Source organism: Macaca nemestrina, chromosome 18, assembly GCF_043159975.1.
Source record: "Macaca nemestrina isolate mMacNem1 chromosome 18, mMacNem.hap1, whole genome shotgun sequence".
Lineage (NCBI taxonomy): Eukaryota > Metazoa > Chordata > Mammalia > Primates > Cercopithecidae > Macaca > Macaca nemestrina.
This window is the reverse complement of record NC_092142.1, coordinates 87,818,331-87,845,564: the sequence shown is the minus strand read 5'-3', so window position 1 is coordinate 87,845,564 and position 27,234 is coordinate 87,818,331. Positions and strand designations below refer to the sequence as shown.

At 62.1% G+C, this 27,234-nt stretch overlaps 1 protein-coding gene across 4 annotated transcripts in view; it reads left to right on the top strand.

Annotated features, from left to right (window-relative positions):
• Window positions 1–25,772, top strand: part of LOC105488849 (CBFA2/RUNX1 partner transcriptional co-repressor 3) — a 100,428-nt gene extending 74,656 nt beyond the window's left edge. For 3 of the 4 annotated variants that reach the window (XM_011753317.3, XM_011753320.2, XM_011753319.3), the window contains exons 3-12: window positions 2,016–2,090; window positions 7,204–7,445; window positions 7,717–7,806; window positions 13,885–14,066; window positions 14,753–14,973; window positions 17,558–17,643; window positions 19,210–19,408; window positions 19,875–19,943; window positions 21,170–21,360; window positions 23,416–25,772. In XM_011753317.3, the coding sequence (XP_011751619.3) occupies window positions 2,016–2,090; window positions 7,204–7,445; window positions 7,717–7,806; window positions 13,885–14,066; window positions 14,753–14,973; window positions 17,558–17,643; window positions 19,210–19,408; window positions 19,875–19,943; window positions 21,170–21,360; window positions 23,416–23,715 (1,655 nt within the window). In that variant the 3' untranslated portion in view covers window positions 23,716–25,772. The remainder of the gene's footprint in view (window positions 1–2,015; window positions 2,091–7,203; window positions 7,446–7,716; window positions 7,807–13,884; window positions 14,067–14,752; window positions 14,974–17,557; window positions 17,644–19,209; window positions 19,409–19,874; window positions 19,944–21,169; window positions 21,361–23,415) is intronic. The other variant, XM_011753318.3, reaches the window with a different exon arrangement.
• The last annotated feature ends 1,462 nt before the right edge of the window (window positions 25,773–27,234 follow it).

Genomic DNA, 27,234 nt, shown 5'->3' with positions numbered 1-27,234 from the left:
TGACTTGGTTGGGGAATGGGGTGACCCAGCAATGGGGTGCCCCCAGGTGTGCCGCCCAGAGGCAGGTACAGCTGGAAATGTGCCCAGCACTCAGTAGGAGCCAAACAGCCTAACACCTATTTCCTGCACCCACGGGGCCTCCACGTGTCATGGAGCCCATACTGGGGGCCAGCCCTGCCTCCGACAGTCGGGATGCCACACTCACGATTCTGCAGGTCCTGGAGGATGGCAGGCCCAGCATGCAGGTCTTGGCTCTGCGGAGCTGGCCACAGTTTCCAGTGAGAGGTTGGCTGGGCTTTTTCTCACATGTGCTTGTCACACGGCGATGTGGCTGGGCTGGGATCACCCTTCCCTCTCTTCCGGAAGAGCCCTCCCGTCTGGTACGAACCACAGGTTGTCTCTTTCCACCAGGCAGCTTGCGACCACACCGAGCCCGCATAGGTAGAGAGGGGAGACCACTGGTGTGTTGAATTCGCAGCGTACCCCAGCCCGGGGGGAGGAAATGCTCAGGATGGACCACAGGAGACCCGGCCATGGGTGCAGTGCCTAAAACGCCCAGTCCACAACCCTCAGGCCCCAGTGTCAGGGACAAACGCTGTGGGCTGAGCCTGGTTCCCCAGACCCTCAAGGGTGCGTCTCCCTGACCTGCTCCTCCCCGGGCACCAGCAGCCTCTGCTTCGAAGGTGCTGGTCTGGGGACCCGATGCTCCCGGCTGGGGGTGGGGTGGGATCAGCGGAGCCTCAGGCTCTGCTTCCGGAGACCTGGGAACACTTGTGAGGGCAGCCGGCATGCCTGGGGCTGGGGTCCTTCCCACCCCCTCCGCTCTCAGCACACCTTGGGGTCAGGTTTCTGGGGTGAGGTCCCAGCTGGTTTAAGGAGCGTGAAGGTTATGCAAGAGAGAAGCAGGTGCTTTTTCTTTTCTAAGCCGATGCTTCAGTCCCACCGGGCTGTCAGGAGCATCAGTCTGAGGCTCTGGCTGCCCCTGAAGTGGCCTCAGATTCATCCCCTAATCCACACAATTCCCTGAGAGCCAGGTGGTTGGCTGCACCCCTGCCCCTGGCTGGTGGGTGTCCTTGAGGGGCCACAGCTCGGCAGCAGAGCCCTGCCGGGAGGCTCCTCCCCGGGGACTGGCCTCTGAGCCAAGCTGATGGGAGACTGAGCTTGAACGGAGACTTGAGGGCTGAAGTTTTTCTTGCCCAGTGACTGCCCTGGGCACAAATTCATCTTGGAGTTGAAGCTGCAGTGCTGCTGCGGGGGTGGGGGTGGAGGGGAGAGGACTATAACGAGCAGGGACCCAGACCAAGCTCCTCTAAAACTGGGAAGACCCTTAAAGGGCTAAGGCTTTACCCTGCCCTTGATTACCCCCATGACAGAGAACTCACTACCTGTTTACAGAGCTCCAGCCTGTCTTCCTGTGGGCTTCGCCGCTAACTTCAGCTCGGACAAATTCAATCTTTCTTCATTTATATAGCAGAGATGGGGACTCCCTACGTCACCCAGGCTGGTCTTGACCTCCTGGGCTCAAGCTCTCCTCCCACCCCAGCCTTCCGAAGTGCTGGGATTACAGGCTTGAGCCACCGCGCCCGGCCAAATCTTTCTTCCTGTTTGGTGCTTCCTCCTCCAGCGCTGACCCAGGGCTTTGTTTGAGACTCCAAGTCTCAGATCACTTTTAGGACACGCAGCTTCGGCCCAGGCCCCTGAGGATGGTGCTGATGGGGTCACAGGTGCCTTCTGGGAAAAGGATGTTGAAAACGAGGGACCCTGCCCCTGCTCAAAGAGAAGCCTTGGTTCTTGTAGACTCTGGAACGGTCCTGTCAAAAATGGCCCTTAGGGATTGTCCACTCTCAGAGAAGGAAACTGAGGCCCAGAGAGCGGAGCGGCCTGGCCCCCGGTGGTGACGAGCCCCACTGAAAATCGCTCTGTGAAGCAGGAAAAGGCGGCCCTGGGCGCCCCTGAGGGCAGAGTCTCCTGCTCACGCCCCTCCTGACAGCGTGTTCTTCTTATTTTGCTTACAGATCGAGAGGACGGGCCTGCGACGCTGCCCCACGGCCGTTTTCATGGCTGCTTAAAATGGTCTATGGTCTGTCTCTGTAAGTAAAATAACAAAAACCGCAGGCCTCCCGGGAGGTCATCACCGCAGCACCCTCTGTGGGCCCGGCGCTGCCGCCCTGGGGGTGCTCGGCACTCCTCCGCGGCCTCCACACCCTCAGCATTGCCTCTGTCGTGTTGGTCCTGCCTCCTTCGGGAGAAGAGGGCACAGGAGGGCAGAGCCGCAGGGTCCCTGCATCCCACAGACCCTCCGCTCCAAGCTGTGGGGCTTCAGGCAGGAGCAGGGCCTCTCTGAGCTTTCCTCCCCAGCAGCAAAACGTGGCCAGTGGGACTGACTGTGAGTGCCCAGGGAAGGGGCGTGACACTGTCCCTGGCAGGCCTGGAGCTCAGCCACGTCTGCTAGGGCAGACCCCACCTACCTGGAGTCCCAGCTGCACCTCTTCCTGCCAGGGTGACCTTGACCAGGTGCCGTACCCCGTGCCTCAGTTACCCCACCTGTAAAATGGAAGTCATCATGGGCCCTGGTGCCAGGGGTGGTCTCCAGGAGCCGTGAGATGGTGGGGCCGGGCACGCGCTGGGCGCTCAGCAGACTTGAGTCTCCAGCAGACGTTTGCGTCGACGGGCGTGGCCCATGGCAGGCGTTCAGGGAGCACGGGCTCTTACCAGGTGGTGTTTAGAGTTTCTCTCAGCCGGTGAGTGAAGCCATGCTTGAGCCCATCAGACAGACTCCGGTCCCTCACTACCAGCCAGCCTGGCAGTACGGCCCAGGTGTGGCTGCCGCGTCACTCCCAGCTCTAAGAATGAGGGTGGCAGAACAACTGTGCGTTGTTTCTGTTGCACGGGGCTGTCCTTGTCACAGCCGTTATTCTGTGATGGGCCTGGCCATGCACCCGCGCCTGGCATGCAGCTCCAGGACTGTGGCTGTTGTCACCCACTGTGTGATCTTATGGATGGCAAAGATGGTGAATCCCAGCCCTGGAGCCCCCACAACAAGGAGCAGGGGTGGCAGGAGGGGCTGCCTTAGGGCGCCTCTGTCCCATCTGACCCCCCCACCAAGGCTCTGAGGCTGGGGGAGCCGCAGGGGTGCTCGTGTGTGCCCCCAAACCTCAGCTGGGGACACGTGTGCAGTCTAACTTAGTAACACACCTGTTGCGGGAATGAAAGCACTTGTGCCGGGGTTATTTTCGGCGTCTCTTTAGCTGCTGAGACTGCCCGGCAGCGCGGGAGGGAGTGCGCGGGCAGGCGAGGGCGAGCAGGCCACTGGAAGGACCGGGCACCCAGGGCAAGGCTGGTAAGCGTACCTAAGGGAGGGCCAGGCCCAAGCCGGCCGGGGCGGTGGGCAGGGGCCCTGGTGTGCACCGTGGCAGTCTGAGAAGCCACTGGAAGGTCCACAGTCCTGGTGACAGTCCTGTGTGTCCTGGAGAAACCAGCCTCCCACTGTGGTGAGGTCTCCCATGGTGACGGGCCATCTCCTGGCCTGGCTGGGTGACCGCAAGTGTCTATCTTCAGTCTTGACGGGGTGTGTGTGTGTCAGAGTCCACCGTGTGGCCAGTTGGAGCTCACCAGTGAGAGGGAAACTCAGCAGCATGGTGGGGTCCTCCGGACAGAACCTCAGAGAGCGAGAGACCAGGGGCTCAGTGCATCCTGCCTCAGTGTCCACTGTCCCCCCGGAGGAGGGAAAGCCCCAGAACACGGTGCCATTATCGGTGCCACGCACTCCGGAGGGCCAGTGCATCCATCCTGAGCCCAGGAAGGCACTGCTGAGATCATTCAAGCCAGGGGCACAGACAGGCTACCCCCTACACAGGCCGCCCCTGGTTGAGGGGAGCGCCGCTCAGAACGCCGTGTGGAGGTTCACGGCCCCAGCAGCAGAGGTGTCTCAGTTCTGCAGCCAGCCCATCGGAACGGCCGAGGCCACGTGTGCACTCCAGGTTTTGTGCCATGTCTGACCTTCAGTTAGCGGTTTCCAGTAGGTGTGGGGACCATTTACTGCCAACGGCCTCACACAACACCCAAACCATAAAGCCAGTCAGGATGGAGCCACCCCGGGGGGCTGACCTGGGCAGCGAAGGAGAGGCCAGGGAAGCCCGGGTCTGGCCTGAGTGACTCCAGCTGGGGACACATGGTACAAAGGAGGTCACTGCCACGCTGTCCCTTGGTCCCTGGAGCCCCACTTGGAACTCCAGGATGGGCTGGGAGCCATTTGCAAATGAAGAAACTGAGGCTAGGCACCGAGTCTGACTCACAGGGCACGTCTGGGCCTGGCGGCCGGGTCCTCGCTCCTAACCAGGGCAGCTTCCCCCAGCCCTTGAAGGCAGGGCTGTGTCTGTCTGGACGTCCTTACCACGCTGGTGTGTCTGAGGGCCTCTGTGGCGCCCCCCGCCCTTCTGGCCTCCTCCCGCAGACCCTGCAGTGGGTGTCTGTGAGGCCCAGGCTGGAGCGAGAGCAGAGTGAGCACTGGGCCCCAGGGAAGGCCGTCATTGTGGGCACATCTGTTCCGCCTTCTCCACCAAGAACATCTTGAGAACAGGGCCGGCATCACCCCGTCCCGCTGTGCCCAGCGCTGGCTGCTCGGTGTGTGGGACCTGCCGGGGACGCGAGGCGGTCTCGGGGAGCCGCGCTGCCCCGCTGAGTGTCTTCGGTGCCTCGGCGCCCATCTGCCACGTGGAATGTGTGTGATGACCGTGCAGCCTGTGTGTGCGCAGATGCAGAGCCCAGCCCGGGCCGCAGCACAGCTCCCTGACCCGGGAGGCGCCTCGCAGGTGCCACTAGGCCGCGGTCGGGAAGGTGAGAGCCTCAGGCGGCTTCTGGGAACGTGGAGTGGAGGAAGCTGATGGCGGCCACCTAAGGGTTACTGGAGGGACACTTAGAGAGGGTCGAACCCTTAGAAGGGCCTCGGTGGAGGTACGGGCTGGTCAGTCAACTTCGGGAGGGTGTGGCCAGGCCCAGCCGGGGCCACAGCTGTGGGGACGCAGCCCAGGAAGGGGGGCCGGCATGTGGGCCCCCACATCCCATGTTCCCTCCCGTCCAGGCAGAGTCCACAGCACTCAGCAGGGTCACCTCCCAGGGCCAGTTTAGGATGGGCAGGGCTGGCCTGATCTGAGGGGTACACCAAGACCCCCCACTATCCAGGGCACATGAAGTAAACAGCAGGTGCCTACTGGCTTCCCAGGAGGAGCCGCTGCACCAGCCCAGCCCAGGGGCGTCTCCATCCTGGAGAAGGTTTTCCTCTCCTCCTCGGCACACACAGGCCCGCCAGGCCTCAGCCACAGGCGTGAACACACGGCTGGAGCCTCGGAGAAATTCGGCCCTGAGGGAGCAGGTGGCTCTGAGCTGCCCCCACCCCCAGACCCACACTCTCAGCAAGGGTGAGGGGTGGGCTCCCTGGAGAGGGGCACTCGGGGCCACAGTGGAGCAAGAGAGACGTGCGTGAACGTCATAGCCGTGCGTGCGTGTGTGCATGTGTGTGTGTGCATGTGCATACATGTGTGCACATGTGTACATGTGTGTGCATGCGTGTAAGGGCAGTGGGGGGTGAGTGGAGGCAGGGAAATGGAGGAGTTGGTACCCTGTGTAGGGAGCGTGTCCTTGTGCAGGAGGCGGGAGCCAGCCGTGAGTGTGTGCGGGGTTTCAGTCCTCCTGACAGCAGGAGCTGGCCAGGACTTCAGGCCTCCCAGAGGCATCCAGTCCCCCTCCCGTCAGCAAGGGACTCGGGAGCCCTGTGACCTCTGACCTGTCTGCAGAGCCTGGAGGTTGCCCCTCAGGCTCCTGAGGCCAAGGGCACAGGGTGCAGGTGTCCCGGGCACAGGAGGGCCACCCTGGCCTCCTTGCAAGAGGCTTGGCCTTAGCTCTGTCACCTGAGAAAAGGGGTGAGGCCCAGCCCTGGGACTTTCCATAGCAGCCCCATGTCTGCCAGGCCCCTGGAACGCTGACCCCAATAGGAGGGCCAGCCAGGCAGTCACGTCTCAGTGGCCAACAGGCAGCCCTGCAGCGCACTCATCAGCTGTTCCTTATGTCACCTGCTTGTCCTCAACATGCGCTGGTCTGTGTGCACATGCATCTGTGTGTCCAGCCACCAGAGGCAGGAACCCACCCAGTGTGTCCTTGGGTGTCCCAGCTCCTCTGCGCCCTGGAACCCCATTAGCCCAGGTGTTGGGGCAAATGAAGGTATCGCTCACAGCTGGGAGTCACCTGTCTGGAACATGGCTCGGGGCTGGGAGACACATGTAGGAGGGACATTGCTCAGGGCGGGAAAGCACCTGCAGAGCTGGGAGGCACCTGTGTGTGTGTGGGGGGGTGGGTGGGGCACATTGTTCGGGGCTGGGAGGCACCTGCAGGGCACATTGCTCGGGGCTGGGAGGCATCTGTGGGGGGCATTGCTCGGGGCTGGGAGGCACTTGTTTTGGGGACGTTGCTCAGGGCTGGGAGGCATCTGTGGGGGAAATTGCTTAGGGCTGGGAGGTGCCTGATTGGGTGTAGGGGTATTGCTTGGGAACGTCATGCCAGAGGCGATGGTAGCTGGTCTTTCAGGGGGATGAGCGACTTCTCATTTTCCAAGTCTCCTGTGCCTCCAGAAAGTGGGAACTGAGCCATCAAGCCCCCGTTGTGTGGAAAAGCCCCTCGCTCCCTGTTCGCAGTGAAAACCTGAGCCAGCCTGGTGGGTCGGTGTCTTCCAGGCCAGGTGTAGGGGCCACACCCCTCCTGGGTGTGAAGGGCCTGACTTCAGCCCCAGAGCAAGTCCCAAGGGTGGTGCCAGGCAGGGGAAGCCACACTCAGAACACAGTCACTCCACAGCCACCACCATTGTGGGTGCCATCCCAGCCCTTACCCACTGGGGACCTGGGGCAAAGAGGCTTCACCTCCCTGGGTATCCATTTCCACGTCTGTAAGGGGTTGTGTGTGACTTCTCAGAGCAGGGCCGGAAGGACAGATGGTCAGCACGCAAAGGTCTGGCTCAGCTGCCCTGGGCGGGCCCAGGGCTCCTGCTGTCATCCTCAGCACTGCTGTCCTTGTGTCCCATTATTGTTGCCGTTGCTGTGGACATTGTCACCTTGGTTGCTGCTGCCCTCACTGTCGCCGCCGTCTGGGCTGTGTTGTCACCGTCACCTTTGTGTCCTCGTGTCCCTCACCCTCACACCCGCTTCCCTCCTGCAGTGATGAACGGCAGCAGCCACTCGCCGACAGCCATCAGCGGCGCACCGTCCACACCCAACGGCTTCAGCAATGGCCCGGCCACCTCGTCCACGGCCTCCCTGTCCACACAGCACCTGCCCCCGGCCTGCGGGGCCCGGCAGCTCAGCAAACTCAAGCGCTTCCTCACCGCCCTGCAGCAGTTTGGCAGCGACATCTCCCCAGAGATCGGGGAGCGCGTGCGCACGCTGGTGCTGGGCCTGGTGGTGAGTCGGGCAGGGGCAGCCAGGGCCTTGGGACGTGCGTATTCCCTCTGTTGAATGAGGATGCAGCCACGGCCACCCCGCACGTGGGCTCCATGCTGACGACTAGGCGTGGACCCGCTCCCACGATGCCGCCTGCACCCTCCCAGGCCGTGCCCAGCTCCTGGGCTGCCTGCCCGCTTCCAACATGGAGCCTCCTCCTCAGGCATGGGCGGGCCGGCGCTGGCTCATGTGCCGAGCGGTGCCGGTGTGAGGTGGGTTTTCTCCCCTGCAGAACTCGACGCTGACGATCGAGGAGTTTCATTCCAAGCTTCAGGAGGCCACCAACTTCCCTCTGCGGCCGTTTGTCATTCCCTTCCTGAAGGTAATGGCAAACCCATCCCCTTTCCTGCGGGGGCCTCCTTAGAAGGCCCCTAATCCCATTCCTTGCCAGTGTGGACAGCGGTGGACAGGCGGGAAGGGGCTGATGTGGCCGGATAGACTGGTGGGTGAAGAACTGTCGGGCGTCGATCTTGGCCAGCCTAGGACCTGTGGTGCCCTAGGGGAGCACTGCTGACTAGTTGACTAGTCAGGGTTGATTCCTACGAGTTAAGGCCTGAAAACTGGTTCCCAGACCGGAGGATTAGTCAGCCACTGAATCCAGTGCAGGACAGAGCTGTGTCCGCTTTGGCTCTGGTTGCCACTCGCCGAACGTGCTCGCTCACTCCACAGGTGATTTTTGGGCACTGATGATGTGCCAGCGTGGGGCGAGGCTCAGGGACAGGGCCCAGGACATGCAGCAGGTCCCTCCTGGAGCCAGCACCCTGGGGTGGGAAGGCGTTCGGTCCACAGCCACTGTCAAATCTGCAGCTGTATGTGGTGGAGAAATATTCCGAAAGTCTCTTGCCTGGAGGCGTGTTGGTGAGGACTAAGGATGAGGGCGGAGCTGGGTGCGGAGCCAGCCCAGGGCTTTCCAGACAGCAGGAACTGCACGTGCAGAGGCCCCGCGGCACACGCAGGGCGTTGGGTGCGGAGAGACCCCCGAGGCGCAGGGCGTTGGGTGCGGAGAGACCCCCGAGGCGCAGGGCGTTGGGTGCGGAGAGACCCCCGAGGCGCAGGGCGTTGGGTGCGGAGAGACCCCCGAGGCGCAGGGCACCTGATGCAGAGAGGCCCCTGAGGCGTGGGGCGCCAGGTGCGGAGGCCCCCTGAGGTGTGGGGCGCCGGGTGCGGAGGCCCCCGAGGCGTGGGGTGCCCACTGTGCTTGAGGAGCAGCAGAGGGGTCAGTGCGACTGGAACGGAATACGTGGGTTGGAGAGAGCAGAGGTGAGGGCAGGAGGTGTGGACAGGCAGGAAAGGTTTTATGTGGCCACGTAGGCAGGTGGATGAAGACGTGTCAGGTGAAAGCAGGTCAGATGGTCACACCCAGATCAACCGTGGACCAGGGCGGCAGCACGCGGGGCTTGTCAGCTCTGCAGGCTCTCGGCCTGGCCGAAACCTCCTGAATCAGAGCCTGCATTTTTACAGATGCCAGTCTGAGGAGCGGGGATTGCTTGAGGCCAGGAATTCCAAAACAGCCTGGGCAACACAGCTAGACCCCGTCTCTACAAAAAATTTAAAAATTAGCTGGGCACTGTATGTACCCATGGTCCCAGCTACCCGGGAGGCTGAGGTGGGAAGATTGCTTGAACCCAGGAGGTCGAGACTGCAGTGAGCGGCGATCATGCCACTGCACTCCAGCCTGGGCGACAGAGCAAGACCCTGTCTCTGAACTAATGAATGAATGAATGAATGAATGAAGCCAGTGATTCCCATGGGAGAGTGATTCCCACACACATGCAAATGGGACGGGCGCGGAAGTGCCGTGGAGTCAGACTGCCATCTCTGCGGGTCTCCGCTTCCCCAAGACAGCCGCACATCTCTAGCAGGAGCTGAGGAAAGGTTCCCCAAATGGATCTGACCCTGTGACCCTCTCTGCTGGGCACGTGTTGGGGTCAGGGTTCCGTGGAGCTTAACTGGGAGCTGCTAGTCTGGCCGCACCTTCAGGCCCACCTGAGTGCTGCCTGCCCTGCTGTGGGCTCCGTCTCTGCTGGGCCAGGCCTCCCTTCGGGGGTCCAGAGGACAGACCAGATCAGACCCTCCCTGGCTTGAGCCCGACCCTGCCACTTGGCAGCTGTTGGCCCCTGGGCTAGGCCAGTTCCTCTGTGCCCCGGTTTCTGCGTCTGCAAAATGGAATCATCCTCAGGCTGTTGGGGAGACAGCATGGAGGGACACATGGAAGGAACGGGGCCTCACTGTCGGGCTCGGGGGAATCTTCCACCTCAGCCTCCCAGGTCTCAGGGACTGCAGGGAGGTGAGGCACGTTCTAGATTCACGCGGGGCATCGTGCAGGGATTTGAAATGTCCCTCAGCGGAGGAGGAATTGCTTCATGCTGATCTCTCACAGCCCTGTTGACTCCTGTCAAGGTGTAGCATAGGCACTGCCATGTTCCTGATTAACAGGTGGGGAAACTGAGGCTCTGGGTTCCCCCCAGGTGGTGGAGAGTTGGAGCCAGGGCTCAAACCGAGATCTGTCAAACTCCAAATGCCATGGTCGTTACAGGGCACACCCAGGGCCAGACCCTGATCCCCCTCAGTCCCTCGCCAAGGGGACCCCACATCACACTCACCTCTGCGGCCACCCTTCCTCGCTGCCTCCCTCCCTCCTGCCCCCCTCCCTCCTGCCCTGGCTCCTCCACTCCTTCCTGCCCTCCTTCCCTCCTGCCCTCCCTCTTCTACTCCCTCTCTCCCTCCCTCCCACCCTGTCTCCTCTTTTTCTTCTTGCCCTGCCTCCCTCCGCCGCGCCCTTCCTCCCTGCACCCCCTCCCTTCTTCCTGCCCTCCCTCCACCACTCCCTCCCTCCTGCCCTGGCTCCTCCGCTCCTTCCTGCCCTCCTTCCCTCCTGCCCTCCTTCCTCTACTCCCTCTCTCCCTCCTGCCCTCCCTCCCTCTACTCCCTCCCTCCCTCCTGCCCTCCCTCCTCTACTCCCTCTCTCCCTCGCACCCTGCCTCCTCTGCTGCTTCCTGCCCTCCCTCCCTCCACCGCCCCCTCCCTCCCTCTACTCCTCCCTCCCTCCTGCCCTCCCTCCTCTACTCCCTCTCTCCCTCCCACCCTGCCTCCTCTGCTTCTTCCTGCCCCTCCTCCCTCCACCGCCCCCTCCCCTCCCTCTACTCCCTCCCTCCCTCCTGCCCTCCCTCCTCTACTCCCTCTCTCCCTCCCACCTTGCCTCCTCTGCTTCTTCCCTCCCTCCCTCCACCGCCCCCTCCCTCCCTCCACCCCCTCCTTCCCTCCCTCCACCCTCTCCCTTTCTCCTGCCCTCCCTCCCTCCTTCTGCCCTCCTCCGCCCCCTCCCAGCTGTGCTTATGCTCCCAGCTGGTGACAAAAGAGAAGCTTCTGGAGTGTCAGGAGCCTGGGCCCATCTGGCGTCGTTTGCAGTTCGTTAGCGGTCCTTCCCTTCCCTTCCCGTCTTTTAACTTGCTACAGCCCCCGCCCCTCCCAGTCTTTGGGGACACAGTCCATGCACCAGCTTATTAGCGGCAGATGCCCCCAGCCTCAGCCACCCTTGTTTACTAGGGAGATGCCACAGCATCCCCACCCCTGCCCCCCAGGCCTACGACCCCTGTCCATGATGCCTAGTCAGGCCCTGGTGTCCCCCGGCCACACCCCAGCACAGCGCCGCCCACAGCACTGCTCTCGTGAGGGCCCCGTCCGCCTCAGTCTCCCCTCGGTACACAGGGGCTCCCACAGCCTGTGCAGCTGGAGCTCAGGGCCAGCCCACCTCATGCCCCCACCCGGGGCCCAGGGCCAGCGGGACATGAAGTCCGGTCACTTCTCTGACATGGAGCTTCTGGGGGGAGGCCAGGAGGCTTCAAAAATAAAAGCTAAAGATCCTGCGGCCAGTCCTGCTTCCAGGGCTTGTTGCTCAGATACCGGCCAGAACCCTGGCCCGGCTGTCCCACCCAGGGAGTAGCCCTCACCCCAGCCACACCCCACCCACACCCCTCCCGCACCCCTCCTGCACCCCACCCACACCCCTCCCGCACCCTGCCTACACCCCACCCACACCCCTCACACACCCCTCCCATGCCCACCCACACCCCACCCACCCATCCCCCACCCCGCCGACACCCCTACAGGGCAGCAGCCCCTTCAGACACAGAGTGTAGAGGGGGAACCCGACCGACCTTCCCAGGCCAGATAGGAGGTGCCTAGTGGGAGTGACCCCCAGCCAGCCCCCTTGGACCTCGGTGTTCCCAACTGTAGCCTGGGCTAGGGGAGGGGTAGCACCTTCCCGAGACATTCACAGCCCCCAGGCCCAGTGTGGGGCACCCTCACGCAGCCCTTGGAGACATCATCCTAGAAACGGCAGGACTGGTGGCTAAGGGGCCAGAGAGGGTGGGGGCCTGCCTGGCTGGAACCCCAGCCCTGGCTTGCGTCGTCTCTCTCGTGGCTGGGGTGGTGAACCCCCCGCACAGGGCAGTGGGAAAGGACGGAGCTAATTTGCCCGGAGCTCGCTGGAGCCCGTCTCGGCCGGAGTCTCCACGGTGCCAGTTTGCGGATACAGCAAGGGTCAGAGAGGTTAAGCGACCAGCCCAAGGCCACAGCCTCTCTGTGGCAGAGCCCACGGTCAGGGAGGCTTTAGCTGGGCACTTGGCAGAGCAGCGGAGTCTGCGAAAGCCCTTGTAGCTCAGCTAGTGCCTCAACCACCGCTGCCATCGCTGCGAACATCAGTTCCCCAGCCTGAGTTCGCATCTGTGCAGAGGGCAGCTTTGGGCGTTCTGCAGTCAGAGCCTCCGTTGGGCGGTGGGGTTGGGGCATTTTTGACCAGCTCAGTTTGTGTAGCATTTTAGTGGTGACACCTGCCCGGGTGCCCTGGACTCCTGGGGACGGAATGGGCACACTGCCTCGAAGGAGGCTCCCACAGGCCCCACCCCATTCTGCAGGCCCTGGGGAGCCATTCCCTGCTGGCCGGGGGCTGCGATGCATCCGGCGCACACGCTGGTGTTGCCCAGTCCTGGGTCCCCTGCACTCTTCTGAGCCTGCCCCACACGCGGCCCAACGGTCAGGCTTTCCAGAAGCGGGGGGATGCAACCCCACCCACCGCCCCGGCTCCCAGCTGGCCCCAGCTGGCCCCAGCCAGCCAGGGATCCAGATGTTCCCCCTGCCCTAACCGCGACCAGCCGGTTCCCGAACGGGCCAAGGGGAGGCCCCTGGGGAGGGGCTGACGAGGGAGGGAGGATGTTTGGCTTCTCAGACCTCCCGGGACCTCGTTTCCCAGCTCATGCTCCTAATGTGCTCGACAGATGGCTGGTTGGCCCCTGTTCAGCTATCCAAAGAGAAAAACAGGCCCGCAGCCGGCGCCGCTCGAGGGCCTGGTGGAAGCACTCGTGGGGAAGTGGGAGGCGCTGGCGGGAGAAGGCGGCGTGGCAGCTTTGAAACGCATGAGAAAGTTGGAGAATTGTATTTATTTACAAATCTTAGAACCGCTGGCCCTCCCAAGTGGCCTGCTGCTGGGCCCTGGTCCAGCACGCTCAGGGTCCAGCCTGTCCACCCTCCTGTGGCAGCTCTGGGAAGACTTTGGGGAAGGCACCGGAGAGCACAGCTTGCGGCCTAGCGGTGCCAGCCTGGAGCCAGGGAGGAGGCGGTGGGCGCCGCGAGTCCTCACAGGCTCCAAAGGCAGGGTCTGCGCACGAATCCTGTACACTGGGCCGTCCTTCGGCCGCACGCTGCGGAGTCCTTACCCGCAAACATGGAGCCCGGTCTTGAGGCTGTCCTCACCGGGGCTGGAGGATCACTGAGCACCACGTGCTCAGAGCAGCACAGCCACAGAACACGGGTGTTCACCTCCCAAGTCCACACTCCGTTGAGGCCAAGGCTGGAAACCAGCGGGAAGGGAAGGGGAAGCTGCCTCTGAGGGGTTTCCCATCAGGGCTGGAGCAGACATACTGCCCATAATCTCGGCCGGGTTTCACTCCCAGCTCCCTGGTGTGAGGGCCTGCAGACCCAGGGCCGCCTCCCCTCTCTGAGCCTGCATTTCCCCAGCTGTGCCTGGTCATGTGGTGCCTGCTCGGCGGGGCGGGTGCAGGCGGGAAGACCAGCCATGATCTGCTGCACCGTCTTCTCCAGATGGCGCCATGGGAGGGAGCTGGGTGCAGTGGAAAAGCCCCAGCCTGGGAGTCCAGGATCTGGGCTCAAGCCCCACACACCCCACATCGCTGTGTGGCCCTGGTGAGGCACTCCTGCGAGCCTCTGTGCCCAGTCTCCCACGGCTCCCTCCCATGGCACTGCTAGGAAGGAACTTGAGGCCCACAGAGGTCAAGCACCTAATCTTTGAGGCCCGAGGTCAAGTTGAGCTTTTGGCCACCCAACCCAGGCCCCCTCTGCTCGGCCCTGCACGCCCCCCAGGCCCTCCTTCCCCACACCACAGGCAAACCTGCCCTTGCTGCAACGGGAGCTCCTGCACTGTGCACGCCTGGCCAAGCAGACGCCCGCCCAGTACCTGGCCCAGCATGAGCAGCTCCTGCTGGACGCCAGCGCCTCCTCCCCCATCGACTCCTCAGAGCTGCTGCTGGAAGTCAATGAGAACGGCAAGAGGAGGACGCCCGACAGGTACCTGTGGGCTCCGGGCATCTGGGCTGGGGGCACCGTGGACACGCGGCTCACGCTGCTCCCCTCTCGGTAAGAGAGGGAACCTCCTCTGGGGCTGCAAGCCCGGCCAGCCCACTCGGGCTAAGGGAGCGTGGTAAAGCATCCTAGGGCCAGCAGGCTTGGCGGCTGCACGAGCAGACACCCCAGTGGGCTGCAGATTCAGATGCTCCGGGGAGCCTAAGAGGACAGGGAGGAGGCTGGTGGGAGGACGGCTCTCCCCTGTCTGCTGGGTGTGGACTCCGAGCGTCCAGGGTCCAGGGTCCCCAGGTGCCTGGGCTGGGCCCACTCTGCTGCCCCAGATGCTCTTGTGCTGCTGCTGCCCAAGGGGCAGGTGGTCTCCAGTTACGGGAGGCTGGTGTATCCCTCGCCTCATTCCCAGAGCAACGAGTCCGGCTCTTTGACCACCAGGCCTCAGGATCCCGTGCAGCTCGAGCAGGGGTTGAGGCTGGCATAGTCCCCAGCAGAGGGGCGGCGAGTGGGGGTGCTGGGCTGGGCTCCCCAGGGCTGGTGTTTTGCTCCGTGTCTCTGTCTCGCCCTTACGTGTCCTCTTTCTCTCTGCCCACACCTGTCTGCCTCTCACCCCACCTGCACCTCTGTCCCTGGCTCTGCTCTATCCACTGCCCCCACCCCGCCTGCTCTTGGGCTAGGACCAAAGAGAACGGGTTGGACCGTGACCCGCTGCACCCCGAGCACCTCAGCAAACGGCCATGCACCCTGAACCCTGCCCAGCGCTATAGCCCCAGCAACGGGCCCCCACAGCCCGCACCACCACACCACCGCCTGGAGGACATCGCCATGGCCCACCACTTCCGAGACGCCTACCGCCACGTGGACCCCCGGGAGCTGCGAGAGCGCCATCGGCCGCTTGGTGAGCAGCGTGGTGGGGCGGAAGCGTGGATGCGTGTTACAGGAGCACACGTGTGCCCACGTGTGTGCACCTGAGCATGTGGGTGCAAGGCACCACGGGCAGCGGTGTGCACCTGAGCTCAGGAGACCCCGTCCCCCCTGCCTGGCACCATTTGGGGCCAGGAGGGTCCTGTCCCTCCCGGGGCAGGGTGGTGGCTGCAGAGGGGCCTGTCCTGGGCCCTGAGTCCACCTCTCCCCCTGGGGTGTGCAGCCTCGGGCCTGGAGCTGCCCACGTAGTGCTCATCCGAGTTTGGCGATTCCCACAGTGCACCTGCAGGCGGGTCACATGGCTCTGCATCTCAGTTTCCTCCTCTGTCAGCTGGGTCAGACGAGAGTCCCACCTCTCAGAGTCCAAGGCCCAGGGGAGTTAATGCAGGGTCTAGCAAAGGCTGCCATGAGGCCTGGCTGGTATCTAGAGCAGGAGGAGGGCATGGAGACTCAGAGTGAGGCCTGGCTGGTGTAGGTAACAGAGAGGTGGGCACGGAGTCTTGGCGTGAGGCCTGACGGGCATGGATACCAGAGAAGTGGGCACGGAGTCTCGGTGCATTTTACCCTTCACTCGTTCCTCAGCCCGTCAGCAGGGTAGCATCAGCACTCCCATACCACAGATGAGGAGACTGGAGCCCGAGAGCACACGTAATGCACCCACAGTCTCATAGCCCAGCCTGCCTAACTTTTGGACGGCCTCTGTGTTGAGGACCCAGAGATGGTTAGGCCCAGCCCCACCCCAGGAGCCCCCCAGGACAGGCTGCAGGGAGGCCTCCAGTCTGCCATGCTGAGACAGAGGCCCAGGGCACGGTGGGGGCCCAGCAGCCGGGTCAGCAGAGGCCTTGCCCTGCACAAGGCCATCTCCCAGCCCCCACCTTGCAGAAGGTTCCAGGGCCTGGGCCCAGGCAGCAGGTGACGGCGTCTGGCATGCTGCAGCCGGGCCGGGCAGGTGCTGACTCCCACCCGCTTCTGCTAATACAAAAATAAACGCCAGCTGTCGGGCACGTCTCAGCCACTATTTTGGTTGGGGTGTTGGTGCCGGCTGCAGCTTCACAGGCGGCAGAGCAGGGTGGTGACTTTGAGCTGTGGCTGCCGCCTCCTCACCTCCTCTGCAATTTGGGGGAGCCATGGCCGGGCGCGGTGGCTCAAGCCTGTAATCCCAGCACTTTGGGAGGCCGAGACGGGCGGATCACGAGGTCAGGAGATCGAGACCATCCTGGCTAACACGGTGAAACCCCGTCTCTACTAAAAAATACAAGAAACTAGCCGGGCGAGGTGGCGGGCACCTGTGGTCCCAGCTACTCGGGAGGCTGAGGCAGGAGAATGGCGTGAACCCGAGAGGAGGAGCTTGCAGTGAGCTGAGATCCGGCCACTGCACTCCAGCCTGGGTGACAGAGCAAGACTCCGTCTCAAAAAAAAAAAAAAATTTGGGGGAGCCATTTCAGGTTCAGGGGCTGGGATATCTTTAGGGGCTGAAAAGGGTCCAAAGAGGGAGACCTCAGCCCCAGGAAGCATGGGCCATGGCTGAATGCAGGAAACAGTGGGGTCTGGAAGCGTCTGATGTCTCCAGAAGCCGTGGGCACAGCCACCACGAAAGAGTTGGCCACTGCCAGCATCACTCATGTCTCCTGTGGGCGCAGCCACCACGAGTCATCCACTGCCAGGGGTCACTCACATCTCCCGTGGGCACAGCCACCACGAGTCATCCACTGCCAGGGGTCACTCACGTCTCCCGTGGGCCCAGCCACCACGAAAGGGTCAGCCACTGCTGCGCGTCACTCACATCTTAGTTTCTGGTGACCTGTGGGAGTGGCCCCTGCAGCTTCAGTCCTGGAGCCTGTCAAAAGGGAAAACCTTAGACATGCTGCATCGAACAGAGTTTAACTAAGCGAAGAACAACCCCTGAATAGGACAGGCCTCAGAGCCAGCGCGCTCCGAGAGCCCTGGCCTGGGCACAGCTGGTGGTGTTCACAGGCAGAGATGGGAGGCGGGTGCCGCGGCGGCGTGGTTGCATGTTGCTTGGCGTGGCCTCATCTGAGTTGTGGGCGCCTGTGGGTGACCGCAGAGGGCTGCTGTGAATGACTCAGACCAGCTCCTCCCAGCGAGGTTACCCGTTGGTTCACGGGCTAAGGCAGGTCCAGGTCATGGTGTGACTTGGTACTGAGGCATCCTCAGGCCACGCTTAGTCTAACAAGGCCTTCCCAGACAGTGGCTGAGGACAGCGCTCCAGCTCCAGCCAGCCTCGGTCCACACCCCACCTCCACCGCTGTTAACCAGGCTTAGTTTCCTCAGGTGCAGAACCGGACTGAGACTGGACCCTCCCTTGGAGGCGTGTGCCGGGTTACAGGGGAAGAGCAGTCGGCCCAGAGGCCCAGGCAGCTCAGTAACCCAGGCATCCTCCACGTTCACCAAGTCAACCAGCCCTTCCGTTACCCTGTCCATAGTCCCCAGTGGGCACAGCCCATGGGTGGGGCCTGGGAGCAGAGGGCAGGGTCTGGGAGAATAGGGCGGAGCCTGGCTGTGGGCAGGACCTAAGCATGCACCTCCCCCATCCACAGTGGTGCCTGGGTCCCGGCAGGAAGAAGTGATCGACCACAAGCTCACAGAGCGTGAGTGGGCAGAAGAGTGGAAGCACCTCAACAACGTGAGTGTCCACAGCCACGCCCACACAGCCACGCCCATGCAGACAGCCATGCCCGCACACAGCCATGCCCACACACAGTCATGCCCACACAGCCACAGCCACACACAACCATGCACAGCCACGCCCACACAACCACAGCCACACAGCCACAGCCACAGCCACACCCACGTGCACGGCCACACACATGCACACAAATACAGCCACACACATGCACACCACACCCATGCTGCCACACCCAACCACACAGCCACACTCATGCAAACAGCCACACACACACACAGCCACGCCCACACACAGCCATGCCCATGCACACAGACACCCATGTACACAGCCACACCCACACGCACAGCCACACCCACCCACACAGCCACACTCATGCACACAGCCACACCCACACACAACCACACCCACATACACAGCCACACCCATGCACACGGCCACACCCACACACTGCCACACACCCCCACAGCCATGCCCACAACCATGCCCATGCACACAGCCACACCCACACACAGCCACACCCATGCACACAGCCACGTCCACACACAGCCACACCCAGGCAAGCCACACACAGCCACGCCCATGCAGAGCCACACCCCAAAGCCATGCCCACCCACACAGCCACACCCACAGATAGCCACACCCATGCACACAACCACACCCACACAGAGCCACACACACAACCACACCCACATACAGTCACAACCAGGCACACAACCACATGCATACATAGCTACACCCACACACAGCCATACCTGCATGGCTACACCCATACATAAACATGGCCATGGCTCTGCCCCATGGGGCCTGGGGCTGCTAGAGACAGCGGGACTGTGTGGGTGCCCCTGAGCTCAGTGCCTGCCTATGTGGCCTGCCCCGTCCCTGCCCAGCTGCTGTGTCCTTCACCTGAGCCCCCCTCCCCCACTGTCGGTGCAGGCTGGTGCAAGGCATCACGAGAGGCACGGGGAGGAGGATTCCTAAAACCATCATGGCGGGCCTTGCCTTCCCTCCACTTACTTTCTGCTCACTGGCTTGTCCCAGAGTCTATCCTGAGTCTTACAAGAAGTGTGGGGGGAAAGCAGTGCTGAGGCCTCTTTGAGGCAGGACATGTCTGGGGACGGTCCTGGAACTGGGCTCGTGAGAACCCACCCCCACATCCCGCAGCACGTCCAAGGAGGGGTCGCCGGGCGTGGGGCCACAACCCCTCCCAGCACTGTTGTCAGCCTCATCCCTCACCCTCGTCCTCTTTGGAAGGGGAGCCCAGGCAGAAAGCCAGGTCCCTGAGGCAGAGCCGCCCCAGCGGGTTAAAAAGGAGAATCGTAAACTCCTGTGTGCGTCTAAGCACGTGTCCTGTGCAGGCGCCCCGCAGTCCCAGGCGAGGGACCCATCGTTCCGAGCGGTAGAGGTGGGCCCTCCCTCACCCCCTTGCCCTTGTGGGCGGTGGGCTGGTCGGGCACCCATCCTGTCCAGGGCTCTGGCCGAGTGGGCAGCATGGGGAGTGTCCAGTGCGCCCGGGTCCCTCCGAGGTGCTGATGCGCCCCGCGCCACCCATCCACCCGCCCTCAGCTCCTGAACTGCATCATGGACATGGTGGAGAAGACACGGCGCTCGCTCACGGTGCTGCGCAGGTGCCAGGAGGCCGACCGCGAGGAGCTCAACCACTGGGCACGGCGCTGCAGCGACACGGAGGACACAAAGAAGGGCCCCAGTCCCGCCACGGCCCGGCCCCGCAGCAGCTCCGCTGGCCCTGAAGGGTCTCAGCTAGGTGTGCGGCGGGTGGGTGGGGAGGGGGCAGACACCGGGGAGCTGTCAGGCAGGCAGTGCAATGAAACGCCAGGCAAACAGTTTCACTTGAGAGGGAGGCACCTTTTTCACTTTGTACACAAACACTGCCTGGTGTCCCAGGAGCCTGGAGCGCAGGGCGTCCGGGGGGCCGGAGGCTGAGCTGGGAGGCCCTGAGGGTCTCTGCTTCTCCACCTCGGTGATGAATACTGAAACCAGGAGAGGCCCAGGACGCTCACGGCTCCCAGCCGAGTCCAGGGTCCACAGCTCCAGTGCCCCCCATGCCCGGGCACTGCCCTGGGTGCCTGGCGACTGAGCCAGAGCTTGTCCAGGGGTACCTGGGCCCTCCCCCAGGGACGCGCACACTCGTGCCCTGCGCTCAGGGCCCAGCCAGGGTGGGGAGAGGCAGCCGTGTGGCCCATCCTGTGTGACGCTGGCCCCCGTTTCAGATGTGCCCCGGGAGTTCCTGCCAAGGACCCTCACCGGCTACATGCCCGAGGACATCTGGAGGAAGGCTGGTGAGTGGGGGCCGCCCGGCGAGCGGTGCTGTGGGAGGCCAGGGCCCCAGATGCCCCTCAGCAGCTCAGCTATGAGGAGCTTCTGTCTCCATCTGGGGGCTCAAGTTGTGGGGCTTTATGCATTCCGCTGTGGGGCTTTATGCATTCCGCTGTGTGGCTCACAGAGGGGCCAGAGTAGATTCACACTCAGGGCAGGACAGCTGCTACCTGCGCCTACCAGGAAACGGACCGGTGGCTGCCCAGCAGAATAAAGTGGGTGCCAGCCCTGCATACCCAGGAGGGCACGCAAAAGCGCACACACTCGGAGCCTGGGCGCGTCAGGCACGCGGGGCCAGAGTCTGGGCAGAACAGACTCAGAACATGGGCAGACGTGGAGCTGGGCGCTGGGCAAGGCTGTGGGGACATTTGCTTATGCTGTGGGGACCAGACTTGGGGGAGGGGCTGGGGCAGAGCTAGATCTGTGGGTAGCGAGAGGGGTTAGGGTTGGGGTTGGGGTTGGGGTTGGGGTTGGGGTTAGGGTTAGGCAGTGGTACCAGGGTCTCCAGCTGGTCTTAGGGTCTCTTTCAGTGGTGGAGTTGAAACCTGGCCTGTCCAGCTGGGCGGGCGGTTCTCCCTGGAGCTGCTCTGAGCCTGCCCCAGCTTAGCACAGATCAGGATCAAACAATGGGGTCAGGGAGCGTGGTCTTCCGAGGCCAGCTAGGTTAAAGGATGGCAAGTGCAGTGAGGATAACAGAGCAGGGTCTGGGGTGATAGCACAGAGCCCTGGAGGAGGGGGCTTCCTGGGCTGCGTCTGGTGGGGCCAGAGGTGAAGGCGGAACGACACAGTTGTCCGAGTGCCTCAGGTACGGTTCCTGGAGCAGCAGCAGCAGCTCCCCCGGCACGCATTAGGAATGCAGGTTCCGGGTGCGCCCCTGGCTGACCAGACCCTGGGGTGGGCCTCGCCGTTGCCCTGCAGGGGTGCAGCACCTGGGGAGCAAGCTTTGAAAAGCTCCCCATGTGCTGGCCGCATGACCCAGCTTTGCACACACATGCCTGGGATACCTGCGTTTATTTGCATGCACTTGTCTGCACAGGCGTGAGGGCCATCAACGTGTGCCTGTGTGTGCACAGATGCTACGTGTGTTCAGCTGCACACAGCCCTTGTCCCCAGGTTGTGGGCATAGGAAGTCCAGAGACCCGTCTGGGATGGCCCATGTGACCACCAGCCCTGCCCGTGTCCTTTGCAGAAGAGGCCGTGAACGAGGTGAAGCGGCAGGCCATGTCGGAGCTGCAGAAAGCCGTGTCGGACGCGGAGCGCAAAGCGCACGAGCTCATCACCACGGAGCGTGCCAAGATGGAGCGGGCCCTGGCTGAGGCGAAGCGGCAGGCCTCCGAGGACGCCCTGACGGTCGTCAACCAGCAGGAGGACTCCAGCGAGGTAGGGCCACCCGGCCACGCTGATGCCCTTCCCCTGCCTCGGCTCCCGTGCGGTCCCACGCCACCCGCGTGAGGATTCTGAGCCTCTACATGGCATCAGCACAGTTATCACGGGCGTCCTGCAGCAGGCACACCGTCCCTGACCACGCTGTGCTTATCAACACACAGATTCCACATGGTTTGGTGAGACGTCCTATGGGTGTCCCCGTTCTGTCGATCCAGAAACTGAGGGCTCAAGAAGTTTGGCAGCTTGTCTGAGGTCATGGCCTTGGGAAGTGGTGGGGCCAGGACTCACGCCCAGGTTGGCTGATGCTGAGTTGGAGTTTCACTCTTGTTGCCCAGGCTGGAGTGCAGTGGCGCGATCTTGGCTCATTACAACCTCCGCCTCCCGGGTTCAAGCGATTCTCCTGCCTCAGCCTCCTGAGTAGCTGGGATTACAGGCGCCCGCCACCACACCTGGCTAATTTTTGTATTTTTAGTAGAGACAGGGTTTTGCCATGTTGGCCAGGCTGGTCTTGAACTCCTGACCTCAGATGATCCACCTGCCTCGGCCTCCCAAAGTGCTGGGATGACAGGCGTAAGCCACCGTGCCTGGCCTGAAACCCCTGTTCTTTAGCCTGTGAGAGCAGGAGGATCCAGGAGAGCTGCGAGGGCCCCAGGTGGTGTCCGAGGTGCCCAGCTCCCTCCTGGTGCACGGGGCAGGCCTGAGAGTTACCCTGCTTGTGCCTGTGCACCTGGGAGGCAGGTGGGGGCAGGGACCCTCTGCGACCCTTTTCTGCCTTGTCCACAAAGAGGGGAGAGGGAGAGACCCTTTCCAGGGGAGCCCCAGGACTGTCCCTTGAGACAGGGCAGATCTCTGTCCAAAGCCCCTGTGTGCATCTGTGCCTGGGCCAGCCCCGGGGTGGGAGAAGATGGAGCCCCATCGATGCAGGGGTCTCTGCACCAGCCCTTTCTACACATGCTCTCGGCTGGGGAGAAGCTAGAACACCACGGGCAAAACTCTCACAGAGCGCAAAACTCTCCCAGAGCTGGCACTTGAGTGGGCACAGAGAAGGAAACACCAAAAGCAGAAGCGAGGAATGTGGGCAGAAGTGAGGCGGGCAGGCCGTTTCGGGGGGCGGAAGTGTGTGGGGAGTGGGGCCGTGGAGGCCTCATGGCAGGTGACACCTGAGCAGAGGCCGGGAGGGATTAAGCTGGCCACCAGGCATCGGGGGCGCAGGCCCAGCGGAGGGACCGGCAGGGGCCAGAGTCTGGAGTGGGGACCGTTCCTGGCAGTGCCCAGTCCGCAGGAAGGGCTGCTGCTGCTGTGGCAGTGAGGGGAGGTGGGGTAGGAGGTGGGGTGGGAGGTGGCACCAGAGGCTTTGGAGGCCAAAGAGCGACCTGGGCTTCTCCCCTGGGGCAGGTTGGGCTTCTCACCCCACAGCTCAGCTATCTCTGTGAGAGATCCAGCCCAGCCCCAAGAAGAAACATGCTTAGGCTTTGTGTGGCATCTGTGACCCCCTCTGCCCACAGGGATGCCTGGGGCACAACTCACCCTACAGGAAGGGAGCAGAACCCACCACAGGGTGGGGGCAGAGGTGGGGGGGTGCAGCAGAGGCGGGGGATGGGGCAGAGGTGGGGAGGGAGACGGGTGGAGGGATGCAGCAGAGGCGGGGGATGGGGCAGAGGTGGGGTGGGAGACGGGTGGGGGGGATGCAGCAGAGGCAGATGGTGAGATCTCAGTGGCCTCAATTATGCTGGGGCCATGCCCTTCGGTTTTGGAGCCTGGTGAGCTCAGGAGGGCTTCCCAGAGAGGAGGCAGGGGTCATCATTCAGTTAGCACAGCACAAACCTGTCTGGGTGAGCTGGAGTGTGAGGCACAGTAGTAGGACGCTGTCCCCCAAAATGGCCCAGTGAGCGGCTGTATCTGGGGAACGGCCGGAGGGCTGTGGGGCTTTAGAGTTTCTCTCTTCTCACCTGTTGATGACGTGCTGGGTCTGAGTGGCTTGACTGGAGCATGTGTTGGGGATTCGGGTGACCGGACCCAGCCCTGACTGGCCCCTCTGCCCCCACCCAGAGCTGCTGGAACTGTGGACGGAAAGCCAGTGAAACGTGCAGCGGCTGCAATGCGGCACGCTACTGCGGGTCCTTCTGCCAGCATCGGGACTGGGAGAAGCACCACCACGTGTGTGGCCAGAGCCTGCAGGGCCCTGTGGCCGTGGTGGCCGACCCGGTGCCTGGACCGCCCGAAGCCGCCCACGGCCTGGACCCCTCCCTGCCTGTGGGTGCTGCCAGCCCCAGCGAAGCCGGCTCTGCAGGGCCTTCTCGCCCCGGCTCCCCCAGCCCGCCTGGCCCGCTGGACGCCGTGCCCCGCTGACCCCACCAGCCCCCGGCCTGCTGGATACAGCACCGTGCCAACCCCACCCAGCTCCAGGCCCGCCGGATGCTGCGGCCTCTGACGCCCGGCCGGCCAGACGCTGTGCCCCGCCTGGCCTGGGGAAGCCGACCAATTAGAGTCACTGCTGCTACTGCCCCTCTCCAAAAGAAGACACAGAACCAACAAAACCGCATTCAATGCACCTGCCTCAGCTACCTAATGATTCTGCGCGGAGACCTCTTGACAACCTCTCTTCAAGCATCCTCAGAAGCCTCAATGAGCTTTAGACAGCAGAGCGGATGCCGCGGGCGCGGCAGCTCTGCCCACCTCTCTCTCTTTTCCTCTCTCTCTGTCTCTCCCTCTCTGTCTTCTCTATCCTCTCTCTCTCTATGACTATCACACACTTTCTCTTCAATGAAAAAATCTAATTGGTGGCTTATATTTTCAGCAAAGAATTTTGGGGGGTTTTGTTTGTTGGCAAAAGAGCTACTCAGAAATGGACAAAGAAAACTCTGGGGGTTCTCCCCCTCCTGATTAAAAAGGGAGAAAGAAAACTGTGATTTTATAGCCGGAGATCTGAACCCAGCTGTGCCCCTCCCCCAGGGGCGTGAGGCTGATTGGCGAAGACGGGAGGAAGGATTTCAATTTCTGACTCAAGAAGCATTTTTGGTTTCAGATTTTTTTTTTCCTGTAATGTTAAACTCTTTGGCTTTAAGTAAAAATCCAAAAAGTTTTTTTAAAAAAGCAAAGGAAGCATACTTGTGAACTACCTTGCTAGCTAGCCAGCCAAGGATACCGGACACACCTCTGCTCCAAAGGAAATCCAAAAAAGCAAACACAAGAAATCAAAATCCAAAATTTGTCACTGCCAAAGTATGTTTTTCACTGTTTTACTTGCCCTTGGGTTTGTTTGGATGTGGGTCTTTTTCTCTTCTGTCCTGGTTTTGTTTGTGGGTGTTGGGATATTGGGGTGCAGAGGGTTGGTGCCCAGTGGGTCTTTTTCTCTTCTGTCCTGGTTTTGTTTGTGGGTGTCGGGATATTAGGGTGCAGAGGGTTGGTGCCCGGTGGGTCTTTTTCTCTTCTGTCCTGGTTTTGTTTGTGGGTGTCGGGATATTGGGGTGCAGAGGGTTGGTGCCCAGTGAGAAACGAGTTTTGTTCCCTTCCGCGTAGGCGTTGGTGCGTCCGCCGCGTGTGCGCGGTCTGTGTGCCGTCGCCGCGGCCTGCGTCTCCATGTGTGTAGGGAAGGACACGCCGTCTGTCCTCACGCCCCCTGTGACTTTTCATACTTTGTTTTTCCACTTGTGGAAAAAAGTGCTAAAGTTTTCTTCCCAGAGAGAGCATAATTCCGAAACAAAACTGTGACAATCTTTTGGGTTGATTCTCGACTGCTTTTCAAGCACGCGGAGCCAGCAGGGCTCCCTGAAACACGGCTTCTCAGCCAGCCCGTCCTCCTCTACCTCTCTCCTCTCCACGCCCTCCAACCTCTCTCGGCCCCATCGCCCCAACCCCAGCGTCTCACTTCCAAACTTTTGCAGAAAAACAAAACAAAAAAACTACAAACAAAAGCAGCCCTTTGCGTCCTCCCCAGGAAAGACCCTGACCATGTACATAACCCTGGTGCTCCTGCCCTGCCACCCCTCAGATGCGTTTGCCTCTGGCCCTGGGGTGTGTCTCGGTGACATTTTCTATCAGATATGCTCCCTCCCACCTTCCAGCCCTGCCCATCCTCCCTCCATTCCTCTCAGCTCCCTCCGCGATTTCAAGAAGGAAATAAAGGGATAAAGAAATTCATGCTTGCACTGAGTGCAAGGACAGACAACAGCAGGCGCGGCCCACGGCCTGGCATCTGTGTGCGTGGCTATCAGGAGTTCCAGGAACTCAGTGCAATACCGGAGTGACCCAGCTACTGAAGTGGCCGTGAACGGCCCACGAGAGGCCCGAAGCCGAGAGTGTATGTTAATGTGAATGTATATAGTCTTTGCAGAGGTCCAAATAATATTCATGATGGTAATAAAGAAGAGATGTTTGCCAAATAAAAAAGAAAAAGTTAAGAGAAACGTGGGAGTTTGCCAAGTGTAGGAAACAGATTTTCAAAGGAGTCTGAACTGTGGCCCTGAGGGGAGGAGCGGTTTACCTGCTGGTGGTTCCTCACGGTGGTAAAAGTTCCTTCTCTGAGCATCGTCAGGATGGATCCCATCGGGTCACCCCAGCCAGGTCCTGTCTGGAACCAAGCCTGACAACAGAAACCTCGTTCTGAAAGTCGAGATAGATCGAGTGTGTCCTCCAGACAGTGCCCTGGCCCAAGCACCACCTGCACTCCTCAGTGACAGGCCCAGCAAACTCCCTGAGGTTTGCTTTCGTGGGTTTCAGAGAAGCAAGGACCAATCTGGGATTTGGGCTCTGTGTTAAAGGGGCAGAAGCCCGGCTCTCCTTCCAGGGCTGCGGTTCTCCAGCTCCGAACCCACACAGCGGCCGTGGCAGTGGACACGCCCGTGCCCTCAAAGGGGACCTGCCTCCCCCGGAGATAGGCGTCCTGGGACTCTTCTCATCTCTCTCCCACTGGGGATCCATCTTGTCCCCACCCACACTGCAGTGCCCTTCCACGTGGGCAGGGCAGTTGGCTGTGGTGATCAAAGGCTCTAGGGAACAGGAAACGGGCACGGGGCTGTGGGGTAAATTGAGTCAGGCCCTCCAAGGCTGTGTGGTCTAAGGCTGTGTGGGTGAACCGGTGGCAAGGGGACCCATGGGCAGCTTCCCTGGCACTGAGCCCCGGGGCAAGGGGACCCATGGGCAGCTTCCCTGGCACCGAGCCCCAGGGCAAGGGGACCCATGAGCAGCTTCCCTGGCACCGAGCCCTGGGGCAAGGGCAAGGGGACCCATGGGCAGCTTCCCTGGCACCGAGCCCTGGGGCAAGGGCAAGGGGACTCATGGGCAGCTTCTCTGGCACTGAGCCCCAGGGCAAGGGGACCCATGGGCAGCTTCCCTGGTTACTCAGGTCCCTGGGGTCAGGACTGGTGGGGAGCGTGAAGGAGACACTAGTTTACTTTGTGGGCGAAAAGCCTCCTCTCTTTCCCTCACCTCCCTCAATCCTTCTTTGGGGACACACAGGGACAGCAGCACACTCACCAGCTGGCTGCATCAGTCTGGCCAGCAGCCGCCAGGGGCCAGACTACAAGGCTCAGGGTGGGACAGGCCCTCCCACCCCAGCTCTCAGGACAGGGTCAGCCCTCGAGCCAAGGATGAATGCCATCTGCCCCGCATAGCCCCCCACCATGCACCAAGCCACCCCCGGCACGAGTGCACAAGCTGGTGTGAGGACCTGGCCAGAGATCAGGCAGATGGAGCCCCACGGCCGACAGCCCCATGGAATCAGGACGGCTGGGAAAACTGAGGCCCGGAGACAAGAGGGGGATGTCCTGGGTGCACTGTGTCAGGGACCCCTGGGCAGGTGTTGGCTGAGTCACATGAAGTAAGGCAGCTCCTGCCCAGGGAGGCTCTGGGGCCCACTCCGATGCTTCA